We start from the raw sequence: 27,435 nt of genomic DNA, 5'->3' as shown, positions 1-27,435 counted from the left end.
CAAGCTCAGAGAACCCCAAGGACTCCACAGTTCAACCCTGAGCTACACATATTCACCTCTGTTAGTACATGCAATTTCAGCAAGATAAAAATCACATGTTTTATAAGTGTCCTCCCCAGACACTTCTATGTTCATATTCTATTTTCAGAGGAATCATACCTTCCCAATGCTAGATAAATCTTAGCATATTATGTTTAGTTAATGTCAGGCCCCACATAGTTAGTCAAGATCAAGGAAAAACTACACAGACTTCAGTAAAGTATATTTAATGCTAATCCTGGGATAAATACAAATCTTGGAAACTGCAAAAGAAGTTTCCAATCCTCATTTATAATGAGTTCATTAAGGGGGAGTTTCTCTGAATGATTTGAACCCAGCTTTCTTGCCACCTGAACTGAACTGCTGTTCATAAGATAACCTGCCAATGGATTTACTTTCTATCTCTTGGTGGTTTATGTCTACTCCCCTATTATTTTCCCAGCTTCCCCACAACTTCTCACATTTGGATCTAGTTTTGACTTCCTGTTATATTTGCTACCACTACTTGATGGCAATAAGAAGTGGAAGTCTGCAAGAATATTTATTTTATGATGGTATTCATTGCCCACAAAACTGTGAATCCATCCAGAAGTGGAATGAAAGTCATATTGGCAGTTGTGATGGAATATTGCCTGAATCCTGTTATAAGTGGGGTTGAGTCCTCCATAGAACCAATATTCAATTGTCTTGCACTAGTGCAGATATAGCCTAAAACTATATTCTGGCTGGAATGGCATATATTTCCTCACAGCAATAATGAAAATATGGCTACTGAGTTCCATTTAATAAAAAATGTATACTTATGAAGGGATTATACAGGAATAGTATCTTTCAAACAATGGCAGTTGATTCTAGGAGATACAATAGTGCTGAATTTCAAGTATGCTCTATAACCTCAGAAGGTTTGGTGTGGGTTCTAAACCAAGAATCTTTTCTCTTCTAACTGAAAAATAAAAATTACTCTGTCTAAAGACACCTAGAACGGAGAGTATGCAGACCAGCTCCAAGCATAGTCAGCAGAGGCTGCCATGCAAATGCAAATGGCTATTTTGATGAGTTCTTTCTGAAAGTACCTTGAGGTCCCTCCGTTCCAGATGCAGGAGCTCAGAGCCCCGGACGTCATGCCGGATGAAGATATCTTTATACTCACAGAGACTGAGATGCTCAAGCCAGGCTGCAACCTCCTCTGTTCCCCAGAGGTGAACTGTCAGAGATGGAAAAGCAGGAATGTTGAGTACCCAAAAGCCCAGAGGAAAGGTAGTGAAAAAGATGATCACCAGCAAAGACCAAAGTAGCACAAAAGTGAAAGGCAAAACAGTACTAAAATATCTTAGAAAGAATAGTTTGCTGATTCCAAAATAAGGGAAAGCTAAAAAGTTAGAGACACTGTCTTAAATGGAGGCTAGATAATTAGACAATATTTTTCCTGAGATCAGTGAAACAAGTTGTCAATAGTTGAAACAAGTTGCCAACTGCCAAATCAGGGCCACATGCTTTTACTCAAAAGCAAACTGGATGTTTGCAATACTGAGAAGTGGCTAGTTATATTTATAAAATTTGTTCAGGAAAAAAATCAATGAAAAATGTAGGGGATTTTCTATCTAAGATTATTTTTGTCACCAAAACAGGACAACTTTGACACAGTGTAAAATTCCATGTTTTAAAATGTGAGTTCTAAATTTTTAGCTGAAATATATCCATACTCTAGAACTTTTATGCATAGTGTTACCAGGAAGAGAGGATCGTTCCTGATCTGCTTTAACAAGCATAAAGTTCGCTATTAGGTGGGAAAAAGTAGATACCACAATGTAAAGTGTGGTGTACCAATTGCACCCCTTCCTGGATTGGAAGGCTCTGCTCACAGTCACTCAAGCCCTAGTCACCTCCAGATTGGACTACTGATATGCACTCTACATGGGGTTGCCCTTGAAGAGTATCCAGAAGCTTCAACTGGTACAGAATGCGGCACCGCGGGCAGTTATGTGTGCTCCTAGAAGAGCACGTATTACACCACTGCTTCATGACCTGCAATGGCTGCCAGTTTGCTTCCAGGTTCAATTCAAGGTGCTGGTTTTGACCTTTAAAGAACTTCATGGCATGGGGCCAGGTTATCTGAAGGACCGCCTTTCCCTGATTACATCAGCCTGTCCAATTAGATCTGGCAAAGAAGGTATGCTATGGGTTCCATTGGTCAGGGACTTGCATTTGGTGGGTCCCAGCAGGCGGGCCTTCTCTGCCGTGGCTCCCTCCTTGTGGAACATCCTCCCTCCTAAAGTTAGGCTCGTTCCTTCCCTGCTGTTCCCTTCCCTTGAGGAAGTTCTTCAAGACTTGGTTGTGTCATCAGGCCTAGGAGTCTTTGGGAACCGGAGACATTTTTAGATGACTCTGTTATGATTGATATTCTGCTCTCTCTATGGGGTTTGTATATTTTAAAATTTTTGATAAGATTTTTATTTTAGTAATTACTTTTTATCTTTTTATAATCATTGTTTTTATGTATTTGCTGTTTTATTTAATTGTTGTGTGCCACCCAGAGTCGCTTTGTGTGAGATGGGCGGCTATATAAATGTGACTAATAAATAAAATAAAGTAACAAGGATTGGGAGAAACATTTTTTCATTACTCATGCTCATGCCTTACCTTCACTACTCATGCTCATTCCTTACCTTCTATACCACTACAGTTGCATTTCTGCTACAACTTTTACAGACTAAATTGTAACTTATAAAGGCACTATCTTGGGTGTCACTTAACTGAACATTCACTCAGTTGACTTTGAGAACAAAACTCTTCCAACAGGACCCTAATCCTGACACTGTGTTCAATCTGAACTTCCTTTGCTGTGTGAAAATTCTGCTAGACTATGTTCCAGATCTTGTTACCTACACGCTGCTTTGGTGTTGACTTTTTCTATAGGACATTTTGGTAATCAGTTCTTATTGAGTTTAATCTCTGAGACTCATCCCTAGATAGCCTCTGATAGGGAGAATCCATGTTCAAATAGACACATTATAGTAAACATAGTATATAAATTTGGATTAAAAAAGAAATTATTAGACTTCTACATTGCATTTAGATTTGTTAACAAAAAAATAAAAGGCTGTACATCATGGTTAAAGGCTTAGTCATAATTCATCTTATTAAACTGTGATATAAAGGTCTAAGTCCAACTGGTAAATATTCCTTATTGTCATGGCCCATGAACAGAGGAAACCTAAGAATTGATGCTCTTTCTAGTCCCTTATATCAAGACCACAAGCACTGTGAACAAAGTCTTACTGCATGCATCTGTACCAAGAAATTCATTGTATCTGCTAAGCAAATTAGTATCTTATATGTATATGGGCAATGTTTTTGGGTTTTATGGAGAAAAAAGTCTGGACAAAAACATATTCAGCTATCCAGTCTTTCTACTAGCCTCTAAATAAGAGAGAGGATAAGGAAATCTAAAAAGCTAAAGGCAAAAGAGAGAACACTGAAATGCCAGAGAACCAGTGTGAAGGTAAATGATATCATTAGCTCCACAGAACAATAAGAGATATAGGCCAACAAATCAACTAACACAATTGGGAAAAGATTGCCCTGATTCCATTTCAACTTTGATTTCAAAGGGATTTTTTTTTTTAAATGTCATACTAACCAATGAAGATTAAAGCTCATGATGCACTGATAATGATGTAGAATCCCAAGACAATAAGAGACTTGATTAAAGCCTGGGAGTGAATCAATGAGAGAAAATCAATAACCAAATCTGGGAATATTAGCAGGAGGAGATTTGGAGTTATGCAGGCTTGGGTTCAACAGTCGCTTCAGTTTTTAAAACTTCAAAATTTCCAATAAATTTCTCTGGCCCATCCAAAAATGTATTTCAAAGTCCTAAGTTCTATTTACAGTGTGTTCTCAGTTTCTGTATTTCAGAATATTCAGTCTAATAGTATGATACAGCTACAAAAGAGAAATCAGCAAATACATTAATCTGCAATAGGAAAAATATTGCTATGGGAAAGTAAAATGCCTGTTAACATAAAGGAGAAGGAGAAACACAACAGAACAATAAATAGGAAATATTTAGGGACTCAGAAGAGAGGTGCTGTTTCTTGTAGAAGTGACACCTAAATCCAATGGATGGATGGAGAGAGAGAGAGAGAGAGAGATAAAGAAAGGCAAAGAGGAAATACAAAGGCAGGTGGTACCCGGCAATCCCAAGCTACTGCTTGTCTCCTTATTCTTATTGTTTTTTTCTTTTTTAAATTTCACCAGACGAAATTTGCCACTTCGGCTGCGTTTAGAATAATCCAGCATCTGGTTCTATAGAAAAGAGAAACCATAATATTTTGTGTAGACTTTTAACTTATATAAGACTCCTTCCAACCCCCCGAAATGTTTATGAATAGACTCTTTTGATAAAATGTACCACTATCATTACTTAATTAATCTTAATTTAATTCAGTTACATTGCAGGGGTGTTTGACACAGGAAAATACCAAAACCATTCTTCCTGTTCCCCTAAAATACTCCAAGAACACCATCTGCCAATAGGCATGGCCCTGGATGTTCCCTCTAAGATGTTACCTCTTCATCACTGGGCTCCATGAGCTGCCACAGCCATGGAATATCTGCTAGTTTCCTTATATGAAAGTCCATATCTGTCAGTGCGGCTTGGAGCTGTTCCTTCTGTGGAGGATCCAATTGCTACATCAGATATGAAAATGGGGAGAAACAATCAAGAGTTGTAAAAGACTTGTCTAGCCTCTAACAGAACTGCCATATCATATTTTTTCTGTTGCTGCTTGAACGTTCTACTCCAATGTTCAGACAATACTGGTATAGAAACAATATGCCAAAGAAACAAAGGTATAAGGAAAGAAAAGCTGGTCTTTGCCTGTAATAAAGTTTCTTGTGAGAAAAGAAAAATATATTAAATCTGGCTTACACCAACACTATTCAATGCAATACTTCATACCTTCCTATCCTTACAAACCATCCTTGCTTGTACCACAGCCATTACCATGCTTCACACATTATCTTTTGCTCTTTAAACTTTTAACCTATGGACAAATAACTACTCTGTACAATTCCCACTTCAGGCCTACTTGATGTGAAAAATAAATCTCAATAGAGTTATTGTCCAAGAATATAGCAATCCTTTTGCTCTTTGCTTTGCATCTACTAATTAACTAATTTCATTAAATCCAAGAGATAGGATTATGAGCTTTGTAACAAGTTAGACCTTAAATTATTTAATTATTTAAATTTGATTTTAGAAGATGATTCTGCAAATGCAAAATTTAAAATTAATCTTTTGAAGATCAATATTAAATTATCATTCTCTATAGCTGAGTCTCCTTTTCTGAATTCACTTAACACATCTGAATAGGTATCAAAGATCAATTTAGTACACAGTTTGGAAATTCAAACATCTGAAAGCTAGGACATCAATAAAAATGTCAAGAAGAGTAAAGAACAGCTCCCTGTGGAAGCCCCAATTGAAGAGCTGTATATTATGTTGCTGCCTTGCTCAATCACCTATTCTTAAAGCCTCTGCCCAATTATAAACAGATCCTATGTTTACAAAGTGGTATATGACCTTATGCCAGAAATACTGTCTCTAGTTACCATCACATTGCTTCCTTTCTGATCCCAGCCTATTGGCAGAGTCTGTGTTTGACTTTCAATTGTGAACAATTCCTGGAATTATGTCCCAAGCGCAAACACTTCAATGAAAGAGGCCAAAAATGGACTTTATAATGTTTAGTGATCTTTTATGGAATACAGAACTTATAATGGCAGCAAGGAGAAGAGCAAGAGAGAGGATTCAAGGACAGATCAGACAGGTACTCATTCACACATCTTTTAACCATTAACTTTAGAAAGAATAAACAGCCAACATCAGAATAATGTACCTTAAATTATATACACACTTACACAAATTCTTCAGATATTGTTGCAGTATAACTAATGTGGGCTACCTACATGTTTCATTTCATTACAAACTCAGACAAGTTACTAATCCTATCTTCTAAATATATTTTTATTTACTGACTACTCAGGTAAACCACTATTTTTAGTCCATGCCACTATTTCATCTCAGGGAAGAATGGATTGTTCTAGAGTATATTATAAATCTTTCTTTAAAGAGCACTCACTTATGTTGCAAAATCTTGAAAAACACAATTATGCATATTGTAGCTACAATTTTATTATAGCTGGTAGTTTGCAGAAGTGAGAAAGTACAATATTTACGAGATGAGAGATAAGCGTTGTCCAGTGTTAAAGGTTAGTAGTGTACTTCAGTAATGAAGCAAAATATATTCTAAGAATAAGACAAATAACACAAACAAAGAGAAATCTTTCATGATATTTATTTCTTACCAGGGCCATTTTTCCAGCCAGCAGAAGTTCTGTTTCATCGTGCAAGGCTTTAACATTATTTACCATCTCTACTACAAGGTTGCAATTCAGGCCCTGTAGAAAGATTGTATGTATAAGGACTGGAAGCCGCAAACCTAATAATGCAATATAGGGCAGCCAAAATGCACTGGAAATTACAAAATTAGTACCTCTGTAGACTTGGATTTTGCATACACTTTGTCCATAGATTTGGAGCTAGCATTGACTGCATGAGCAAGTTCTTGTTCCATATCCTGATATGCCTGGGCTATTTCTCGAATGCTGTAGAAAAACGTAGGAGGATAGGTAGAAATATAGAAGAATAAACGTTCTAGGGTTTGTCTCATTCTGGTGCTACCTTTGCTACTGGTTGCAGGAAAGGGCCTCACCTGTGAATCAGAGCTCCGGCTGCTCTGCAAAACTGATTGATATGAGTTGATTCTTCTTCAGATATAATCTCTGGATGCAGCGTGAAAGAGGGAGGTCGGGGCAGCTCACACTTTTGTTTATCCTCCCAAGACTTTAGGGTATTCTCAAATGCCTAGGGGGAAGAAGAAAGGACCATCATGCCATTTGCCTTTTAGAAGAAAATATATTTGTTCTTGCACATTTATATATCTTACTATTATGTAAAGGATTTTTTTTAATCCTTGTAAAATTTATATAATGAAAATTACACCCCAATCTTGTGGGCATGTTTGGAGGATGGGATGGAGTCAGATTTTTATTTTGCTGGAAAAACAACAGAGTTATAGGACACCTGAATGAGTAACAAATGATTATTATGTAAGCTTTTGTGGAAAAAAAGCTTTAATTCATGCAATTGAAAAAAATTCAATTGCATGAATTATAATCCCTAGGTTACAGAAGTATATAAATGCGTTAGGCAGTGAAAACAGGTCAGATGGAAAACAATATAGAAAGCTCAGAAACTCTGCAATCACATTAACAGTGGCCATCCAGAAAGCAGTTACTACTGATGGCATAAATATCTTGGCACTGGATAAGGAAATTCACATAGAAAGTGGGATATTTAACATTTATTCTTGTTAGGTGGATCCTCTTACCCTATCTCTGGTTAGTGTTTGTGCCCTATTTTTATGAACAATCCAAATATATCCTGGGGGCTGAATCCAAGCCTCTCCATCAACCTGCACAGGAACTCCCTCATCTCCCAGGATTTCTATCTTCACAGTTCGACACTAAGAAAAAAAATGCATGTGTTAATTGCACCCTAAAATTGTAAAAGCAACTTACAAAATAATGTTATGCTACCCCAACTATATATCCAGTGTAAATAACAGATTTCCCAAAAATGGCATTGCTGCTCTTAGTAACTGCATGAATTTCCAAGATCTAGCTAAACTGGAGCATTATTTAGAAACCAACCTATGATGAACATTATTGATTACTACCTTTACTAGCCCTTGAACCTTTGATTAGTTGCAGCACACAGAACTATCAGGTTTAACTTTTATATAATACTCAATCCTCTTCAGTCCTCTCAAAGGAAATCATCCTATGGATAAAAATAAGCCTGGTAAATACCTGGGCTATCCGATGATGTTGAAGATTAATTACACGAGAGACAGCCATCTGCATACTTCCAAATACTGCAACCACTTCCAGGATCTTATCATCAAAAGAAGGAGCTGTAAATGTCTACAGTGACAAAGAGAATGAAACAAATCCAATTTGCTTCAGCTGTAATGGATTCCTTTTGCTTCCCAATCATGACAAACTAGCAATATACACAGATATTGTACTTTAAAGAGCATACACACACTGTAATTCTACAGAAAACAGAAGAAACAAAATCTTTATCTTTAGTCTACATTTTTAAAATAAAAATGACAAATGCAAAAGAAACATTTTGTTTTTCACGTGACCACTGGTGATTTCATCTTACTGCCAGCAAAAGAGAGTTATAGCCACAGGAGGGGGAAGAGTATCTGTGCTCTTTATGTGCTCATGAAATTATGAGAAGATGGAGACTTGAGTAGAAAAGCATCTTTTCATAAGTGCTTTGCTTCAGTATTTTTTAAAAAAAGGTGAGAAATACTTACATCATCTTCTTTAGTCCCACCCCAGAAGTTTGTGCCTCCAGCATAGCTGGGGATGTTGAGGACAGCAATTCCTTGAAGACTGGGCAAAGGGATTGGGCGCCCATCACACTACATGATATAAAGATAATTTTATGTAATGTTTCAACCACAGATTCATAGACTCAGTGGGTAAGCTGGCTTTAAAATGTTAGACAGTGTAGGCAATTACTCAGAGTTAACCTGGGAAGTTAATTTTCCCAAAGTTCATTTCTACATGTTCCACATAACATCGCTGCAAAGCCTCTTCTAGAGACAAAAGGAAATATCTTATCTATAATTAGAATGTTTAAAGAAAAATCTTAATGTTTCCCCACAAATGAGACTGGATCCTGTGTAGACAGAAGTATTTGCTTAAACAAGAACCTGAAATTGATCTCTTTCCCCATCTTCCTGCCAATCTGTAAAATAACGAGGGGGAATTCATTGCAATCTTTCTTGAAAATGCAACACAATTCTGACTAAAGTCATTTTTAGATAATAACAATTCTATTAAAAAAGGAGCAGTAAATCAATAACGTGGCAATGAGGGGAGGCAACTTTCTAGACACTTAGTTTTGAAAGGTGTATGAAGTCTCCCATCCTTAATGTTCAAAAAAGGTGAACAAATTATCAAATGTAGGTTTTCTTAATTTTTCCAGTTTTAAGTCTGTTGTAGCTTGCTTTTGCATTCATGTAATTCTTCTTTAAAAATCTCCATAAACCTGCATTTTCATGTACATTTTCCTTATATATACATTTTTGTGCTCACTCTTTCCTCAAGGTATGTATTTTAATGCATCTTTGTGTGTGTGTTTGTGTGTGTGAGAGAGAGAGAGAGGGGAAGAGAGAAAGAGAGACAGAGAAAGAGAAAGAGAGACAGAGACAGAGACAGAGAGAGAGACAGAGAGAGAGAGAGAGAGAGAGAGAAGATATAGGAGATATTTCCAAGTTGAAAAATGTTCCAACAGAAATAGTTTTGAGTGCTACTGTAGTCAGAAATTAAACTTCTAATATAGATGGATGAAAATGAATTAAAGATTCAATATATTTTTAGTAATGTGAATGAGTTCATCAATTTTAGCAGGGTGATTTCATTTGTAAACATAATAAAATTGTTGCAGACAAATCTATTTTGTATTAAAACATATAAATAATTTGTAAGGCTCAACAAACTCAGCAATTCCATATTTCTATCAGTAAGCATCAGTGAAATAGAGCAAAAAGTCAGGTGGTGCAGAACATTCTGAAGGGATAAAAAAAACTAAATTGGCAATATTTAAATTGGCAATGTTAACTTCATAGTTTTAGAGTGTGTGCAGAGTTCTCTATAGCCAAGCTTCAATACTAACAGCATTTAGTGAAATTGCAAGAGGAAGCAACTGACCACCGATGAACTAGCTCAGATAATAGGGAAAACTTCTCCCAAAGAGACTAAGTCTGAGGCCTGATAAGGAGGGAGGACCCAGAACAAGGGTCTGCAGGGACTGACAAGGTATAAGAGTTAGGGGCAACTCCTTTAAATTAATGTAAGCAAACAAGGGCAGGGAATAGAGTTAATGTAAGCAAACAAGGGCGGGAAATAATGTATTCTGTTTAAGTTTCTTTGGCTGTAAAACTCATCTTCATTATAATGGTAATATGTTCTGCCTTTTTAAAAATACTATAAAAGGCTGTGGTTTTGTCTCCAAGGGTGTGCCACCCTGCTCTCTCTGGGTGCATGGTGTGAGCACCCAGACTTTTGCTTGGCCAAATAAAATGCTGCTTAGAGAAGTCCCTGCTTGAAGTCTTTTATTTTGTGCTGCTGATTGATTTCAAGTTTTCTGGGTAGCCGTGAACCTAACAATTCAAACAGCACTTCACAAAGTGTGTCTGTGTGAGTAAAATGCCTTTCCTCAAAGCACTGAGGCAGCTGTGCCCTCCAGAAGGCTGACTGTTTTGAGGGCTTTCTCAGATTGTTTCCACATGTGTGCATGCACAGCTACTCTGTTTAACCAGCAGTTGTGGTAGAAGTATCCAGGAAGGCCTTGAAACAACTGTGCTGAGCTTCGTAGAGAATATGGCTATTTCAAGAAAGGCATTCCATTCATGCATGCATGCTCTGCAGAGTCCTAATAGTAATAGTAAATAGAACACTATTTGCATTTTTGGGGGCATTCAAGTAGGTTCCAAAAATATCTTATAACATGAAAATTACATAAATGAGAAACAAGTAAGTCCATCTTTGCACTTCAAATAATTGTCCAAACAGGCTAGGGCTATTTTAAATATATTACCTCTAACAAAACCTTCTGTTCTAAGTTTTTGTAAGTTCTGTGTAGCAGCTCCTTTGTCCCAAGGACTCCGTACCACATCATATTCTTTGTACGGCTTCTGATAATGGAAAATACAGTTGAGTAAGATTAAATCTCTCACAATTACCACTGAAAAATATCACCAGTGTTTATACAACAATAAGTACTAAAGGAAGTGTAGATTTGTATTTGCAGTTAATACCCCAAGATAAAAGTTTAAAGCAATCTAAAATAGAAGTACCTGCACTTCTCTGGATGTTCATCACGCTTGTTGTTGAAATCCAAAGAAATCTTTGCATCCAAGCCAATTCCAAAATAATTATTCATGACACATTTTTCTATGTAACAATCACTGCAAGATGAATTACATGATAAACAAGTTGTTTTCATGTGGTGGAATAATTTAGCATCCTCTCCATTTTCTATCCATTTGCAACACCTTCCTGATACATCCACTAAATATACATAAGCTGTGGAGAAATTAACTCTAAACTCTAGAATAGGACTCCCATTAACAAAGAAGCGAAAGAACCAAGAACAAAGTAGAAGCTGAAAGAACAACAATAAATAGAAAACAAGTAACAGCAGATACATGAATGATGAACTGTACCATAAGATAAAGGCAGCATATAAAAAGTTAAAAAAGGGGATGTTGTGCCAAAATCTGTACCTTCACCTACAAAAGAGGATTCTGTTTTCTAGTTTTTTTTGGGTATGCGAGAATTTCTTTCAAACTGGCTTGCTCTGCCAGAAGAAGCAAAGGGCACTACTGCTGCTGGTATTGCTTTCTGCTACACACCATTTTATGACTCTGAAGCCGGGTGGGGGAATTCCCAATTCCTGCTGGATTTATTTGAAATACAGGGAGCTAGGGAGGCTACAGACCACTGAAGAAGTCTTGGCACAATGAAAGATATTTCACTCACATGCACTGTGTTTGCCAACTTGTGACTTACAGCAGAGGCAAGACCAGGAATATTCTGTACCAAATCATTTAATTCTCACCCTAGTTTATATAGAAAATGGTAGAATAGAAAACAGTTTGAACAGATCTGAACAGTGATCCCTATATTAGTCTGCTAATCTTATTTCAAATAAAAATATTTATTTTTAAGATTTAAAAGTAAGCTTAATGCAGTAGAAAAGGATACTTAAGAAGTATATGTGGTAAAGCAGGGAGGGAGGGAGGGATGGAGGGATGGATGGATGGATGGATGGATGAACGAGGACTGAATACAAAAGTGAATGACCAGTACAAAGTAGGTTTCATTGTATTTGCTTCATTATACAAAGAGAACAGCAATATACTGTATGAAGTTGTTCTTGGAGATATTAGAAGCAAGAAAGGCAAAGAATTGAAAGATAAAGAGATATATACTGAACAGTGCTGGTGTAAACTACATCCTTTATCTTAACTCCTGCTTCTAGTTTCTTTTGCTTACTCTTTCTTCTTCTTTTTCTGGGCTTAATGTTGCTCATCCTGAAAAAGAATGTTATGATGGCTATGTATGTATCTATGGATGTATTTTAAAGATATTTTCAACCTTCTCTCTACTCCAGTTAGTAACAAATATTAAATATATAATATCCCAAGTTTAACTTTCTTATACAGTGAGTAATGAGAAGATCTATTCCCTTTATTGCTATCTAAACACTCACAGATTTTCTGGCTCAGGGTTAAATGGATCTGCGTTGATCAACAACCGGCTGATGACAGAACCTCCTGGTAGAGAACCAGATGCCCCAGCACGGATATCTGCCAACAGAATGCAGAAATTACAGGTAGTCCCTGTTAAGAATGCCTGGGTTATAGACGACCCATAGTTAAGAAAAGAGCGTATTATAGCAAAAATTGAGTTAAATACACAATGATTTGAGTTAAACACACAATGGTTCGAGTTCATTACACTATACTACTTATACAGTATTACGCAATAATACTGTTCTGGTTTACATACAAATTCGACTTAAGGACAGACTTTGGGAAAGGAACTTGTTCTTAAACTGGGGACTGCCTGTAGAAGAAATGTTATACAATTTAGGAAGTGTGGCAGGACAAAGTATATTTTCAGATCAACTTTACCTCCAAAACCAACAGGCTATCACTTTTGAGCATGAAACATTATCTCACATTTCTACTATTGTTGTAAAGTGATGGAGAAACAGAACTTCATTTAAAAAATATATAAGTTTAGTACTAGTCCTATACAGAAAGAGATTCAATCACATTTTTCCTATGTTTTCCCTGTACCATCCAGTGGAAAGCTGTGGATAATTTTCTCATATCTTTGAAAGCAAAATTATTTTCACTGTTTTAATTTAGAACTTAGCAAGATATGGTGTTAACCGTGCCTGTATTTAGCAAGGATGGTTTTTAAAATATGCAAAACAACTGTAATGTTAGAAGACTGATACATTTTCTGGGCCTAAAGGTTATTTGATTTTGTGTGATCACTACTGCCTATCTGAAAAAATATTCATGTGGAATATAGTGGAAAAACATTCATTTATATGATCAGATCATGCACTCAGTACAGAGAATGCAACCCTATTTCAGCTAGGTAATAGGAAGAGTGCTATTCAACTCACTGGGGTAGATGATCTTTGCGTTCAACATTGGCAAGCTGTCCCGGTTTCCTGCCTGGGGAGGAAGAGAGGCAGAGCTTCCTACTGATATACTTCCTTTACTTATTAGTCTTTCACAAGGAGACTTGATTACTGAAAAATATAAAACAGACCAGAGAAACTACCGTATGCTACTGTTATTATAATTATAATATATAATAATATGATAAATTATTTTCATATATTTGTTTTGCCATTTGATCCTCATTCATTTTCTTGGTATGGTCAAATGACCTTATCATACTTCTATCACACTTTTGTATTCATCATCCATTCATTCTTGACTCTGTCTCTTCTTGTTCTACCACACACACTTCCTAACTGTCCCATCCCTATTGCATTCAACATATTTTCATGTTTCTCAGGTCATACCCCACTCTCATGTCCATATATAAAAAAAAAAGCACACTTATACACAACTATTTTCAATACAGTACTTTTGACAAATATACATTTCTCACAACAGATCATGCTGTAACCACTACCATTCTATGAGCATATTCATGCCTTAAAATTTCTCCATCCATTGCCCCATCTTTAGTAAGTGTTTTATCAAGTACACAAATTTATTTACTTGCTTTAACTTTTTGCCATGTATGTATAACTTGCAGTTGTTCACTTCATTTTCCTGTCAAACATAACTACTTGGTCTTTCATACATTAATTTATAGATGAATACTCCTTGTTGCATCATATAATCTGTCTTGTTTCCAGCTAAGATATACAGTGGTACCTCGGGTTACGAACACCTCTGTTAACGAACTTTTCGGGTTACGACCAGCTCCGGCCGCAAAAATTTACCTCGATTTGCGAACTCCGCCTCGGGGTACAAGCAGGATACGTGGCCATTTTCCCTCCCGTGACACGGTCCGCGGCCATTTTTCTGCCCCTGACACGTGGTCCGCGGCCATTTTTCCGCCCGACATGTGGTCCGTGGCCATTTTTCCACCCCTGACACGTGGTCCGCAGCCATTTTCCGCCCGACACGTGGTCTGCGGCCATTTTCCCACCCCTGACACGTGGTCCGTGGCCATTTTTCCACCCGACACGTGGTCCGCGGCCATTTTCCGCCCCTGACACATGGTCGTAGGGAGGGGGACTTTCCCTCCAAGCAATAGCCACCTCCCTGTCCTCCACGCCAGAACGGATTAACGGTAATTACATTGAACCTTATGGGGAAATTTCCTTCGGGTTGCGACCAATTCGGGTTGCGGCCAGAGTCACGGAACGAATTAAATTCGTAAACCAAGGTTCCACTGTACAGGTAATTCTCGCTTAGTGACCACAATTGAGACTGGCAATCAGTCGCTAAGCAAAGCAGTCACTAAGTGGAAAATCATGTGACTGTGACTGTGCTTTCTGGCTTGAAACTGACAAAAGGGATCAGTTTCACACCTTAAGTTTTTGTTTGCCTGCTAACCACTCCCCAATCCTTTGGAATGCTGACCCCAGTGCTGGATAATTAACAAGAAGGGAGTTAATGTTCATATTTACATTCATTGGAGAGAAAGATATTAGAAGAGAGTAAGCAGGCACACAATGGGGAATAAATATAGAAAGCAATGCACTGATGCTGGTAGCTGCTTGGCAAACAGCTGGTGTATTCCCCATTGTGTGCCTGCGTGCTGTACTCTCTTCTAATCCCATCATCTCCAATCTCTCTGCTCTGGGGGTGGGGAGTCAGAGGAGAGATTGCTATGGAATTGCTTGGTGGGACCCTTCTTTCCAGGGAGGATGTGGGGAGAAGAGGGGCTTCAGTTGGCACATGGAGGGGGAGGAGGACAGGGAAGCCCCAGAGTGACCTGGGCATCGACTGGGGCAGGGGAGAGAGAGGCGTGTGGGTGTTTCTTCTCTCTTGCTTTGCAGACTTGGGTGGGGGCAGTGTGGCTGGATGGGAAGGGATTGGCAAGGGGAAAGGGGGGTTTTCAATCGTGCATATTGCAGGGAGGGAGATCCCTAGTCCAATATGGGTGCTGGAAGGCAGGGAGGGGGAAGTGGTGAAGGACGAGGCTTTTTACTTCTGCTTGGCCATGGGAAGACTGGATGTCTGCCTCAGAAAGATGCTGTTCAGATCCTGTACATCTCCTGGTTGGCCCTGGATCCGAAGGGACCCAAAGGATCCCTTCCCAGCCCTGTTTAACGTTCCAAGTTGCATGTAGCTGAAGTGTCTGCTCCAGCATGCTTGCAAAGAGAAGTGTAGAGAGAAGTCTTCACACTTCCTATTAACATACTGCCACACACCTATATGGTACTTTCTTAACGTAATTTTTTTCACTCTATTCTAAGGAGCTTCCACATCCTCTTTCCTTATGTTGACTGTATTTTAATAAAAAACATCCGGTGACAGATTTTCCTATTGTAGTCAAAACATCAAAACAAATGTCCTGAATTGGAATCTTGTCCTCTCTTGTTGCTTTAGGGAAAGAGAGAGGAGTCCTGAGTGTCAGTAAATTTTATTAGAGTCCAACATGTTTCATAAGTATTTCTAGTGTGTTCCAATCAATACTGAAAATACTCCAAAAAGCAGACCAATTCTATCAAAACATACAAATAACATAATTAAATTGTAAGTTAGAATCAACATAATTAAATATATAAGGAGATCCAGAATCAAAAAAGTTTTTACATAAAACAAAAAAAGTAAAAAAGAGATTAATATTAACTGAAACATTAACATTTCACAGTCATTTAATTTACTTAAATTTAATCTTTGATTTGAAGAGCCATTTGTCACTCTTGAAAAAGAGTTTGTGTTTGATTTCACAATTAAATGGCTTCTGTTGCTTTAATTAATGTTTCTTTTTTGAGTGCGTTCCAAGCATTTTTATATTTATTTATTTGTTTTGATTTTTGATGTTGCCTGATTCCAACTGACTCTGGGCAGCTAACAAACTTAAAAACAAAAACAAAAACAAAACCAACAAGTCTACAAAAATACAAAAAAAATTAATCCCCTCCCACCCTCCACCAAATTACAAAATAATTACAGGATAGTTACAAGATGGCAATCCAGACAATTCACAAATCTGAAATGGGGGGGGGGTCCATGCATCCTACCCCAAGGCATGGGAGAATAGCCAGGTTTTCAAGGCCTTCTGGTACCCAATCAAGGTGGGAGCCATCTGGATCTCAGGGTAGACCTCATTCCAGAGGGCAGGCACCGCTATAGAGTAGACTTACTTCCTGGATCCCAATAAATGACACTTTTTAATTGAGGGGATCCAGAACGTGGCCACTTTGTCAGATTGTATTGGCCAGGGAGAAACCATGAGAGATAGGTTTCAAAGAACCTCAAAGAACCGAGCCCTATGTCATTTTTCTAAAACTTTATAAATGACAATTGTTCAAAGGAAAATGTGTCAGTCATTTTGAGGAGGAAAATAAAGTTGAGTGTATGATGACTACTACAATGCTATATGCTGTTCCTAATCTCATCTTTAGGATTATAACCATAATTACAAACTAAACCAAGACATCTATTAGAGTTAAAGCTGTGTTATATAATCATTCAGCTGACTATCCAACTGAGAATCTGTAGCACTTGAAAAAGATAAACATTTACAAAATATGTCAAGTCGACTCTGGAAAGATGCTTATAATGAAACTGGAGAGAAATAACCTGGTCTACATAAGAACTTTACCTTTCCGATGGCTCCTCCCTTTTGGAAACCCGTAGTTGGCAATGTGTGAAGTCTGTAAAGGGATTTTGTTCTCATTCCTTAGATCCTTTCTTTCTTCAGGGGTGGAAAGGCTTAGAAGAAAGCTTGCCTGTTCTTGGGTTTGAGCATTCTGTTCATCAACAGCTACACAGTACAACAGAAACAGAGTCAGGTATCTTTGCTCATGGAACTAGATAGTTGAAAATCAACAGCAAATCAATATTTTCATCAAGTTAGTAACTCAAGTAACTTTTCTGGATGGGAGGATGCTCAGATCACTGGTCATCTTGCTTTAATAATTTATTTTTAAAAACAATCCCTAAAAAAAAGATCAAGTTGCTTATTGTTTTTTGGTTATTATATTTGGGTTATGTACCTACAAAGAAGCCATATTCAAAATTTTTTACAGCTGAGCTACATTTTTAAGCAGAAAATGCAACTTGCAATGTGCATGCTCCTTGTGCAGTTCCAACCTTTCTCATCAGTTTCCTTAAAAATGCAACATTATCCTAGACTGCTATGAGTACTTACTACAGAAAGCATCTGAAGAAGAAAAGGAGGATGAATGGATGAATGCACAAATGACTAATTGTACTGTTCTTACAGGTAAGCAAACTGTTCTCTTCTGTGATCTCTGTACATCTTGAGTATGGCTGAATAGTAAGCTTACTGCTCAGTGATGCAGGTACTACACTTTAATGGAGAGTAGTTGTGAAAGCCACTTGTCCATAGAACATCAGCGTGAGTTCTTATATTGAGAGAGCATTGAGAGCCAGTTTGGTCTAGTGGTTAAGGCACCAGGCTAGAATCCAGGAGACTATGAGTTCTAGTCCCGCCTTAAGGCATGAAAGCCAGCTGGGTGACTTTGGGCCAGTCACTCTCTCTCAGCCCAACTCACCTCACAGGATTGTTGTTGTGGGGAAAATAGGAGAAGGAAGAAGTATTAAGTATATTTGCCACCTTGAGTTATTTATAAAAATAATAAAGGCAGGATAAAATAAAACCTTTAAAAAGTGCTTTATAAAGGGGGAAGGCTGGACTATGTCACTGCCTGGCCAAGTACAGGATCTGGGGTTTGCAGCAGGTGGTGGTAGAGATTAAAAAAACCTGCTGAGTAGAAAACTACTGGAGTGCTTTAGGAGACAGCTGTTTCATTATTTCATATGCAACAGTTTCCATTATTCTATTTGCTAACCTCTGAAGTGAAACTGGTGGTCCATAGCTCAAGTCTAAGCAACAAAGAAAAAGTTGTTGCAACTGAAAGAATGATATTGTGCTATCAAGACCAAATGCCTACGCACATGGACATTCAAGGAATGGAGAATTCTTTCTAAGAAGTTAATAGTAGCCAAAGGAAAAAAGATAGGTAGAAAGCTAGGTTGGTTCATATGTAACTGAGAAATACTGTTGCTATATATGCAGCACAGTGTAAAGTTGCCCTTGTAAAAGTTATAGTATGGTGGATTAGTGCATGCCATCTGCTACAACAACTATAGGAAAGGGTGAAAGACTTCACTCCCATTCTATATGAGAACATCTAATCAGTTGGGTAGGTAGACTCCGGAAAGGAAGGAAGTGACAGAACATACAGCAATGGCCCCTGAAGTAGCTCTTGTGATGAGAGGGAAAAAGTATAGAAGTGCGTTTGTTATCAAGAATGAATACTGTAAATGTATCTTCCAGAGACTTAACATGTTATTTCAGTCTGGAATATAACTTCCTGTATTATACACTGAAGTAGATAGTATGAAGCCCTATGTTGAAAGCTGTTCTGAACAATCATGTGACAGAGCATCCATTCACGAGAGGATACTTAAGAACAATTTACAAAATCGTTTTGAAAATGCAAACATACAAAGGAAACCTTTGGCATACCAAATGGAAGGAAGGAAACAGTGACAGAAGAAGGGAACAAATTACTATACATAAGATTGGAAATACAGAAAAAGTCATATAATTGTTTAAGGAACTATATTCCAGGCATAACATTGAAAAGAGAAATTTGAAAACATATATATTGAAGACTCGGAGGCTAATGAATTTACTAAAGAACACAGGCAAATACAGGTAGTCCTTGAATTACGACAATTGGGACCAGAATTTCCATCGCTAAGCGATGCGGTCATAAAGCATGACCACATTGCTTAGTGACAGCAATCCCTGCAGTCCCTGTTGCCATCGATAACTGAATCCCATGGTCGTTAGGTGAGGCAACTTCCTGCCGGCTCCGGGGGAGGGAGTGAGGGGGTGCACGGTGGTGCGGGGAAGGGTCAGGGAGTGTACACGAGAGGTGTTGCGCATGTCAGGAGAGTGTGTGAGGGTGTGGCGTGGGTTGGGAAGGGGGTGTGAGGGTGAACGAGAGGTGCTGTGTAGGTTGGGGAGGGTGTGCAGCAGTACCCAGGAGGCGCCATGCAGGTCAGGGAGGGTGCATACATGTGATGTGCGTCAGGGAGAGTACGTGTGAGTGCACAAATGGCCGGCACAGCATGAGCACAGAAGGGCTGGTGGAGAGTGCGTGGGTGGGGGAGACTTACCCCAGCGACTTGCAATCTTTCTTGCCAGCTTTCCCATTGACTTTCTGGGGAAGCTGCATGGAAGGTTGCAAATGGTCATGTGTTCGCGGGGTGCTTGGCAACTGGTCATAAGTGTGAATAGATTGCCTAGTACCCAGATCATGTTCACATGACTGTGGGGTTGCTGGAACGGCCGTAACTTAGAGGACTGGTTGTAAATCTCCTTTTTCAGTACCGTTATAATTTCAAACAGTCACTGAACGAATGGTCATAAGTCAAGGATTACCTGTATTAAGCAAATCTAAAACAACTCAAGAGATTAAAGAAGCATTAAAGAAAATCAAAACGTGTAAGACGCCAGGCCCCGATGGGGTGATAGCCCTATATTAGAAAAAGCTAGAAGAGGAACTGGTGGAACCACTATTGAAGATGATGAATGAAATTCAAACAACAAAAACAATAGTAAAGACATGCGAAGAGGCATATAGAAAGAAGGGAATGACCTGAAAAAATCTCAGCCATATACGCCAATATTTTTACTGAATGTTGATTATAAGATATTTATTGCTATATTAGCTGAACATATGAAGTGCTTTTCCAAAATTATACACACAGATCAGACAGATTACATTCCAAAAGGGAAGATGAAAGATAAAGAAAGATTAATCACAAATACACTAGAACTCATCAACATTAAAAAAACGCAGCAGTAATATTGTTAGGTGTGCAAAAACCTGTGACGATTTGAACATTTTTTTACTAGTTGTGTTAAATAAAATGAATCTCAGCGAAGAATTTAAAACTTGGATGGAGAGCATATATCAACAGCAAACAGCAAAGATTCCATTGAATGAAACACTCTCTACAAGCTTTTCAATTAGCAAAGGCACAAGGCAAGGGTATCCATTCTCCCCTATATTATTTGTAATTGCCCTGGAAGTTTTGGCCAACAAGATCTGAAAAGATAAACTGATAATTGGGATCAAAATTCAGGGAGAAGAATAAAGATGAAATGTTAGGCAATTTTTTTCCTTCCAAAAAGTTGCTTTTTACTTAATAAACATCAAAATTATATATATACAAAACCAGCTTACCAAAACTACAATATTTAAAGCAAAATAGTTCTTTGAAATAGTTTAGCTAATATAAAATTTTCTCCATTATCACAACTAGCATTCATGTTTGAAACCGAAGATAAGGCACATTATCAGTACAAGGAAGAGAACCAATTTGAAAATTGTTCCCAACCAAAGTATTTCTCAGCACTTTATAAAAAATTAGTCTTTATTTGCAAAGTGCATTACGTCTAATTAAACAAAAAACAGAAAAGACTGTGAAGTGTCTGTGCTCCAGTTCAAGGTGTTGCTTTGTACTGACTATTGGAGAGTTGAAGTAGGTTGATCTGGCCGTTTACTTTGCTCCACTGGAAATGGGCCTCTGCATATACACAGCATAAGTACAGAAACTCTTTAAGCATCTGGACTGAAGTCCTGTATCTGCAGGGCTTGGCTTTGAAGGGGCCTTTTGACTAAAGCTTCATAAATTGAAGCACCCCTTTGAAGTTCTGCACTGCACTTTTGGAAACCAAATAAAGGATATTATAGGGAAAAAAGGTTCCCTTTTTAAAACCTTTTTTGATAGAAAAAATGCCATGCGAAACTGACTCATGACTAGTAATATAACGCATGATTAAAATTAAAATTTAATATTACTATACTATTTATTTATTGGAGTTAAAAATTAGTAAATCACCAGGTCCAAATGCCACATTACCAAGAACTCCAACGTTAGTAATTCATTATTTATGGTATTTGGTTCTAAGGGAAAGCATTACTGCAGAGCTTAAAATGGATCCTAAAAGTGCATCTATTTACTGTTGCTTCCACTTACATAATTTTAATGTTATTGTTATCTCTCATTAGTTATTGATCTTATTGCTATAGTGTTTTATGTTTTTTAAAAAATATTGATTATATATTGTACCATTATATATTGGAAACTGCCTTGGAAAATCTTTAATTTTAAATAAATAAAATATGAACATGCTGAATCATCTGACCAAAAAAACCCCAAACAAAAAAACAAAACAAAAAAAACCCCATATCATACCAGGTAGCTGGAAAGGAACTTACTCAGCATTTTTAAAGTTAAGAATCCAGGTGAAAGCCTGGAAATTATTGCTTAGTATTTTTTTAGGATGAATCTTGAATAACATAATTCAATTAAAACGATTAAGCATACAGGTCTATCTTTTGCAAACTGATACCCTCTACATATATTGAAATTTTACCTCCCATCATTCTCAGCAAACCTACAACCGTTTTTGCTGAGAATTACGTAAATTATTATCTGAAGACACTGGGGGGGAACCTAGTTGACAAAGGCAAAACAAAACTTGCTAAAAGCAAATTAGCATGGCTTTTATAAAGGGAATTCTTGCCTTGTTGGAACTTCTGGAGGTCCTTGAGAGTCACTAAATGTGAAGACAGGATGATTTGGTCTACACTGGACACTGTGACATCAGATGGATAATCTATTTTCTATGAAATTCATTCCTTGCTTTGGAATAATGTAATCAGACTATTTTAAGAACACAGCACTTAAATCCCAATTCTATATAATTTTTATACAGAAAGATATTTCCTCTCAGGCAGTGCCTGAATGTTTACCTTTTTCTGCATGCTCAATAATTTGACGAATGGCTTTTTTTAGACTGTTGGCTCTCAACATTAGCTGTTCACGTGGTCTAAATATCTGAGGACGAGCAATGCATGATGACCCTGCTGAAAGCTCACTAGAAGTATCACAAACAATGCCAGAACCATCACCATCTTCTGTTTCTTCTGCAATGGTGGGAGGTGGATTTGGCAAAGATGATGAAGCTTGAGATTCTTCATTCAATGTCTTCAAAAGTGAGTCCAGCTTCTCTTTCAAAATGGAGCACTACAAGTAAGAAAGGAAAAATGTTGGCAGTGATTGTACAGCATGGGTCTGTGAGAGAGAGAGAGAAATTGAAATGTCTTTTTCCAAATACCTTTCTGGTCATGACTTCTGACTCCTCTGAACTTTCTGGTGCTCTTTCGTATGCTTTCCCTACTCGAGCTACAAAATCTTTCACAGTCTCACAAAGCACCCTAAAGAAGGCAGAAGAAATGAGCAATAATTACCTGTTCTCACTCACATCATCTAACTTTTATATGTGAGTCTCCTTCTTAGTACTTACTTGGCTGATGAGATAACCACTGAATGTTGGTCAGAGGTCAAGATTTTGGACAAATGAGCAGCCACAGAGTCTTCATAGAAGAGAATCTGCTGCACCTTGTGAAATCAGATGGAGAAAATTATATTACAGTATTTCTGCCAGTATTGCAAAGCACAAAGTCAGAACTAATTTGTATGTGCTGTATTTTTGGCTCCCCATAAAGATGGAGTCATGATTTCAATTTATTCTATAGGGAACATTACACAAGATAGCACAACTTGATTGAAAACTCTATTTTCTAATGGGGGCAGGGTACAAATATTTTAAAATAAATAAAATAAATGTTACAGCATATTCGGTAAAGGGAAATGATTGCAGTAAAACAAGAAAGGGGAACGTGTGGACCTCTAGATGTTGGCTATATTGGGATCTGACAATTTCGGAATTCAACAACTGAAACGTCTATCTTTACCGTCTCCTACTTTAAACTTCAGGTTTCCAGTCCATGGTTTTATCTGAACCTTTCTGAATACTTTTCACATATGTAAAGCACCATCTCTCTCTTTAGTGCTCCAAAGATAATATATTTTAGTGCTCTTTCATATTATCTGAATTTCACTTTAGGTATCACCTCAGTTTTCTAGTTTAACATTCTTCCTTTACATTTTCTCCTAATAACTACCTACCTCAGAACTTTCACTGAAATCTTCAATAACTGTAGAAGCTGATGTTTGACGAGGGAGTTTTGTTTCATATACCATAATGCTCCATCTAGTAGAAAAGATTTATTATACCAATTACTACAAATCAGCTTCTGTATACTATTAAAAATGAATAGCAGACACAGCTCATTTTGATCTTTTATTGATTTAGATGCAAAATGTGTAAGTTCAGGGCTAGTAAGCATGGATATTCACAGACACACATATGTATACATACATACATATACATAACATATACACACACATGTATTATATACATAAACAGTGAGCATTAAAGTTCATCTCCTCTACATCCAGTAAAAATCGTCTTAAATTACTAGAAAAAGATGACAGTAATATTTACCCAAAGCAATTCCTACTATGCTTAAGAAATTCTGAATACACAAGAAGAGATGTTAATCATAATTATGACAGTATTGACTGCTATAGAAATCAGAAAGTTTTACTGAATACCAGACAAAAAAAAAAAAGAGTTAATGCTTTCCAGTTCAACATTTAATGCATAATTAAGTATCATATGGCTAATATTGTCACAGAGGAAGACACATATCTTGATAAAACAATTTTCAGACTTTACTATTCTGAACATTACCATTTATAATACAGAAGTAAATCAGATATGTTCCATTTCATAATGTACATTAAAATTATAAATCAAACAAATCAGGATAATGTTACCTTCCTTAAAATATACCTTTCAGTATTAAAGTTGTACACATTTTGCCAATATATAAAAGGCAGGGATATACTTTCTTAGCTTGGAATACAAAACTTTTACTGAAATCAAAATTACTTAAACATCTCAGCTATTTTCAGAACTGCAGAATGGCACATTAAAGCAATGCAACTGATCCTCCTAAATAACCAGGTTTTGTTAAAACACTTGTAAAATGTAAGGCATCTAAACACAATGCATATATACTAACAATGATGAAAGTCAGACTCCATCAGAGTAATACAGGGGCGTTCAAGCTTGCATATATAAAATTGTACCTCTAGGCACTTTATATCAATTTATATAAAAGGATGCTCTTACTTAAGTCTTCCACAGAGGCTGATCTTTCTTGGTGTGAAATTCAGATTCAGTGAAAACTGGGGGCATTGGATGGCATTATATAATGACGCTTACCTATCAAGCATTTTGGTACTGGCCCTTTCCAGCTTTTCCAATATTTGAGGGAGTTGGGTATCATCATCACAAGCAGATCCCCAGCCTAGCACACGAGCAAGGTCATTGCCTGTACCTAAAGGCAAGACACCCAACTGGCACTACATATAGGAAAGGAAAAATAAAAACAAAGCATAACCAAAAGAGCTTCACTGCCAACAATCACAAAAGAGAGACACTGAAGAGACTCATTCTAATTTCTTTAATGGAGAAAGATACATGAAATAAAATTACATGATAAAGAGATTAGTTGTGTCATTCAACCTATATCCACACTTTTTCAGATCTTCCCTTTCAATCTCTTTCTGCCAACTGGAGCTTCCACAGTGAATACCTGATCTGTGCCTCTCTTTACTCATATGGTATTTATTAAAACAATTTTCTGCATCATTCTTTTAAAAGAATTGTTCAAGGGGGCTTATTTGAAGTCTTTTTCATAATCTCTTCCGATCCTTACTGTAAATTTTGGGCTGTGTATGAGTGCATTATTGCATAACTTTTATTTTAAAAGTTTTCAAAATATCTAAAGCATTTGTTTTCCTTTTCTACAGGCCTGGCAACAACCAAAACAAAGCTGCTATTTCTTAATAAGGATGGGGGGTGGGGAAGGAAACTCATTTTAATCACAGATGTTATTAACAATGCCTTTAATCACTGGTGAAAGTTCAACATTTTAGTTTGACTGCTACAATGCTGTTGCCATTTTGATGCAATAAATAATTATGCTTAATTAGCAGTATCTTCCAAGAAAATAGCCATTTCAAGACTTAAGACTTCACTAAGTGAAACAGCAGCTCAGGAATCACTTCAAATATGCCAGGAAGTAACTTCATGTGGTAGCTGTTTATGCACAGCTATTTAACACTATGGGACTTCCCAATTTTATCATGAAAGTGCAATTAAAGGATTGGGAATTGCAATGATCTAAAAAGTTCCTTATGGTGACCAACTCTATATAAATTGCTAGTTATGTAAAACATTACCTTTGAATTTTCAAGGATTTATGATTTTATCAATAAGTCCCACACAAATTAACAAATTGCTGCAACCCAAATTACAATTGGAAATCCCATTATTTGCCTTATAAACTTTCAAGTTCAGACACTTCATTATTTTTCACAAAATTGTGATATGAATGAAGTTTGCCCTTTGGGGGGATTTATCTTTTCCATATATGGATAAATACTCTGGGGTTAGAAAGGCACCTGTTTATGGAGACTGAGGCTATCAATTTCAGAGAGAACCCATCCAACGCTTCCATCCCCACCACACACCAGAATTCGGAAAGTGTCGAATTTCTGAAATAAACGTAAACTGCACAGGGAAAAAAATTACTATTAAACATATTATTCAAATTTGAGAGTGCTAGGAATTAAAATCCATTGTATGCATTTTCTGCACAGGAATAATACAAGACATTTATTTGATTTTCAATTAATCTGAATAAGTTCTGAGTTACAGAGTCATCTAATGAAAACAGAGTAGTGTTTTAGTACTAGAACATTTCTTTATTAAGCAGATACGCCTTCTCAAAAAAACCCAAACCCATAGCTTTGTGCATTTCAACATACAAATGACTTTATGGAGCCTTGTAAAGGAGAGCATATTATTTTTATATTAGATGTGAATGGAACAAATACGCATTGGACAACTGCTCAGTTAATGAGCACTTGCTTTCCATGCAGAAGATGTTAGGTTAAAGGCCCTTGGTGGCAAATTATACAGTACTGAGCTAGATAAACAAATAATTTGATATGATCTGAAAGATCTTCCTAAATTTGAAATCATTCTTATTCAAAAACATAATTAGAACAATGTGATATTAGAAAATAACAACAGTTCTGAAAAAACTGCCTTTAGATCTAATATCATCCATACCTATTTATAAAATATACTCACCAAAATAACCTAAGTGAGAATGGCAATGCAATGTTTCATAAGAACAAATTTTGATATATGAAGGTAGCTCAATAGGAATGTGCACAAAACAGAAAACATATTTTGTTTTGAGCCTGAAACAAACACATCACATTTCAGAAGTTCAGTCAAACCATTTAAGTAGACTGTGATTTGGCAGAAGTACTTGGAAAATTTTGGCTGTACCAGGTTTCAGCCAATAAAAAATCTGGAAGGTTCCTATGACAGAGTAGGGCAATGCTATTCCATCTTACCCTCTCTCCTCTCCTGCACTATCTCTTCCCAATCTTCATTACTTACTCTTAGCTGGCACCAATGCCCTTGACTTCTCTATGTTTTCCTATAAGATAAGAATAGATCATTTTCAGAAAAAGAGTAAGTTTAAGCATTTCTTTACAATTTGCCTACCCAAGATGAGGTCCTCCATTCATGAGATCAAAGACTTGTGCAGGATTTAACAGCTGTTTGAATCTTCGTAGGAACTTTACACCCTGGTTGTCTCCACTTTTTGAGTTGACAAAGACCAACAAAGGGCTTGTACAAGAAGGGGGACAAGTGGCTTTCCAGAAACCTAAGTGGGGAAAAGCAACAATTGAGGAGGATTAATGGTTAAACATTTACAGAGGATTAATTATAATTATAATTATTGTTTTAATACATTAACTATTATAGCCTCATCTAAAAGATAAAACAAATCAACTTCTAAAAATTATTTTAGAACTAATCAGTTTGAAATACAAGAGTATAAAATACAGATCAGATTTGCAATAAAATGTTCTTACATCCAATAGTTGCTCAGCATACCATGGGCAATAAATATGTTCA

General features: G+C 37.0%; 1 protein-coding gene across 7 annotated transcripts in view; it reads right to left on the bottom strand.

The window, feature by feature from the left end:
* Positions 1–27,435, bottom strand: part of DGKD (diacylglycerol kinase delta) — an 82,336-nt gene that overhangs the window by 3,448 nt on the left and 51,453 nt on the right. For 6 of the 7 annotated variants that reach the window (XM_088132533.1, XM_088132537.1, XM_088132535.1 and 3 more), the window contains 21 exons: positions 27,019–27,181; positions 25,899–26,007; positions 24,655–24,794; positions 23,490–23,574; positions 22,825–22,919; positions 22,636–22,735; positions 22,271–22,544; positions 17,071–17,232; positions 13,394–13,522; positions 12,464–12,560; positions 11,046–11,156; positions 10,787–10,883; positions 8,496–8,603; positions 7,978–8,091; positions 7,497–7,631; positions 6,819–6,970; positions 6,600–6,711; positions 6,412–6,504; positions 4,612–4,731; positions 4,233–4,347; positions 1,113–1,243 (listed from right to left, as the gene is read on the bottom strand). In XM_088132533.1, the coding sequence (XP_087988659.1) occupies positions 1,113–1,243; positions 4,233–4,347; positions 4,612–4,731; positions 6,412–6,504; positions 6,600–6,711; positions 6,819–6,970; positions 7,497–7,631; positions 7,978–8,091; positions 8,496–8,603; positions 10,787–10,883; positions 11,046–11,156; positions 12,464–12,560; positions 13,394–13,522; positions 17,071–17,232; positions 22,271–22,544; positions 22,636–22,735; positions 22,825–22,919; positions 23,490–23,574; positions 24,655–24,794; positions 25,899–26,007; positions 27,019–27,181 (2,642 nt within the window). The remainder of the gene's footprint in view (positions 1–1,112; positions 1,244–4,232; positions 4,348–4,611; positions 4,732–6,411; positions 6,505–6,599; positions 6,712–6,818; positions 6,971–7,496; positions 7,632–7,977; positions 8,092–8,495; positions 8,604–10,786; positions 10,884–11,045; positions 11,157–12,463; positions 12,561–13,393; positions 13,523–17,070; positions 17,233–22,270; positions 22,545–22,635; positions 22,736–22,824; positions 22,920–23,489; positions 23,575–24,654; positions 24,795–25,898; positions 26,008–27,018; positions 27,182–27,435) is intronic. The other variant, XM_088132534.1, reaches the window with a different exon arrangement.

This window comes from Python bivittatus, unplaced genomic scaffold (genome assembly GCF_059951505.1).
Source record: "Python bivittatus isolate LINGU-HERP-01145 unplaced genomic scaffold, Pbiv_v1 ctg000980_np1212, whole genome shotgun sequence".
NCBI classification, from domain to species: Eukaryota; Metazoa; Chordata; class Lepidosauria; order Squamata; family Pythonidae; genus Python; species Python bivittatus.
This window is presented reverse-complemented; position numbering and strand designations above follow the sequence as displayed.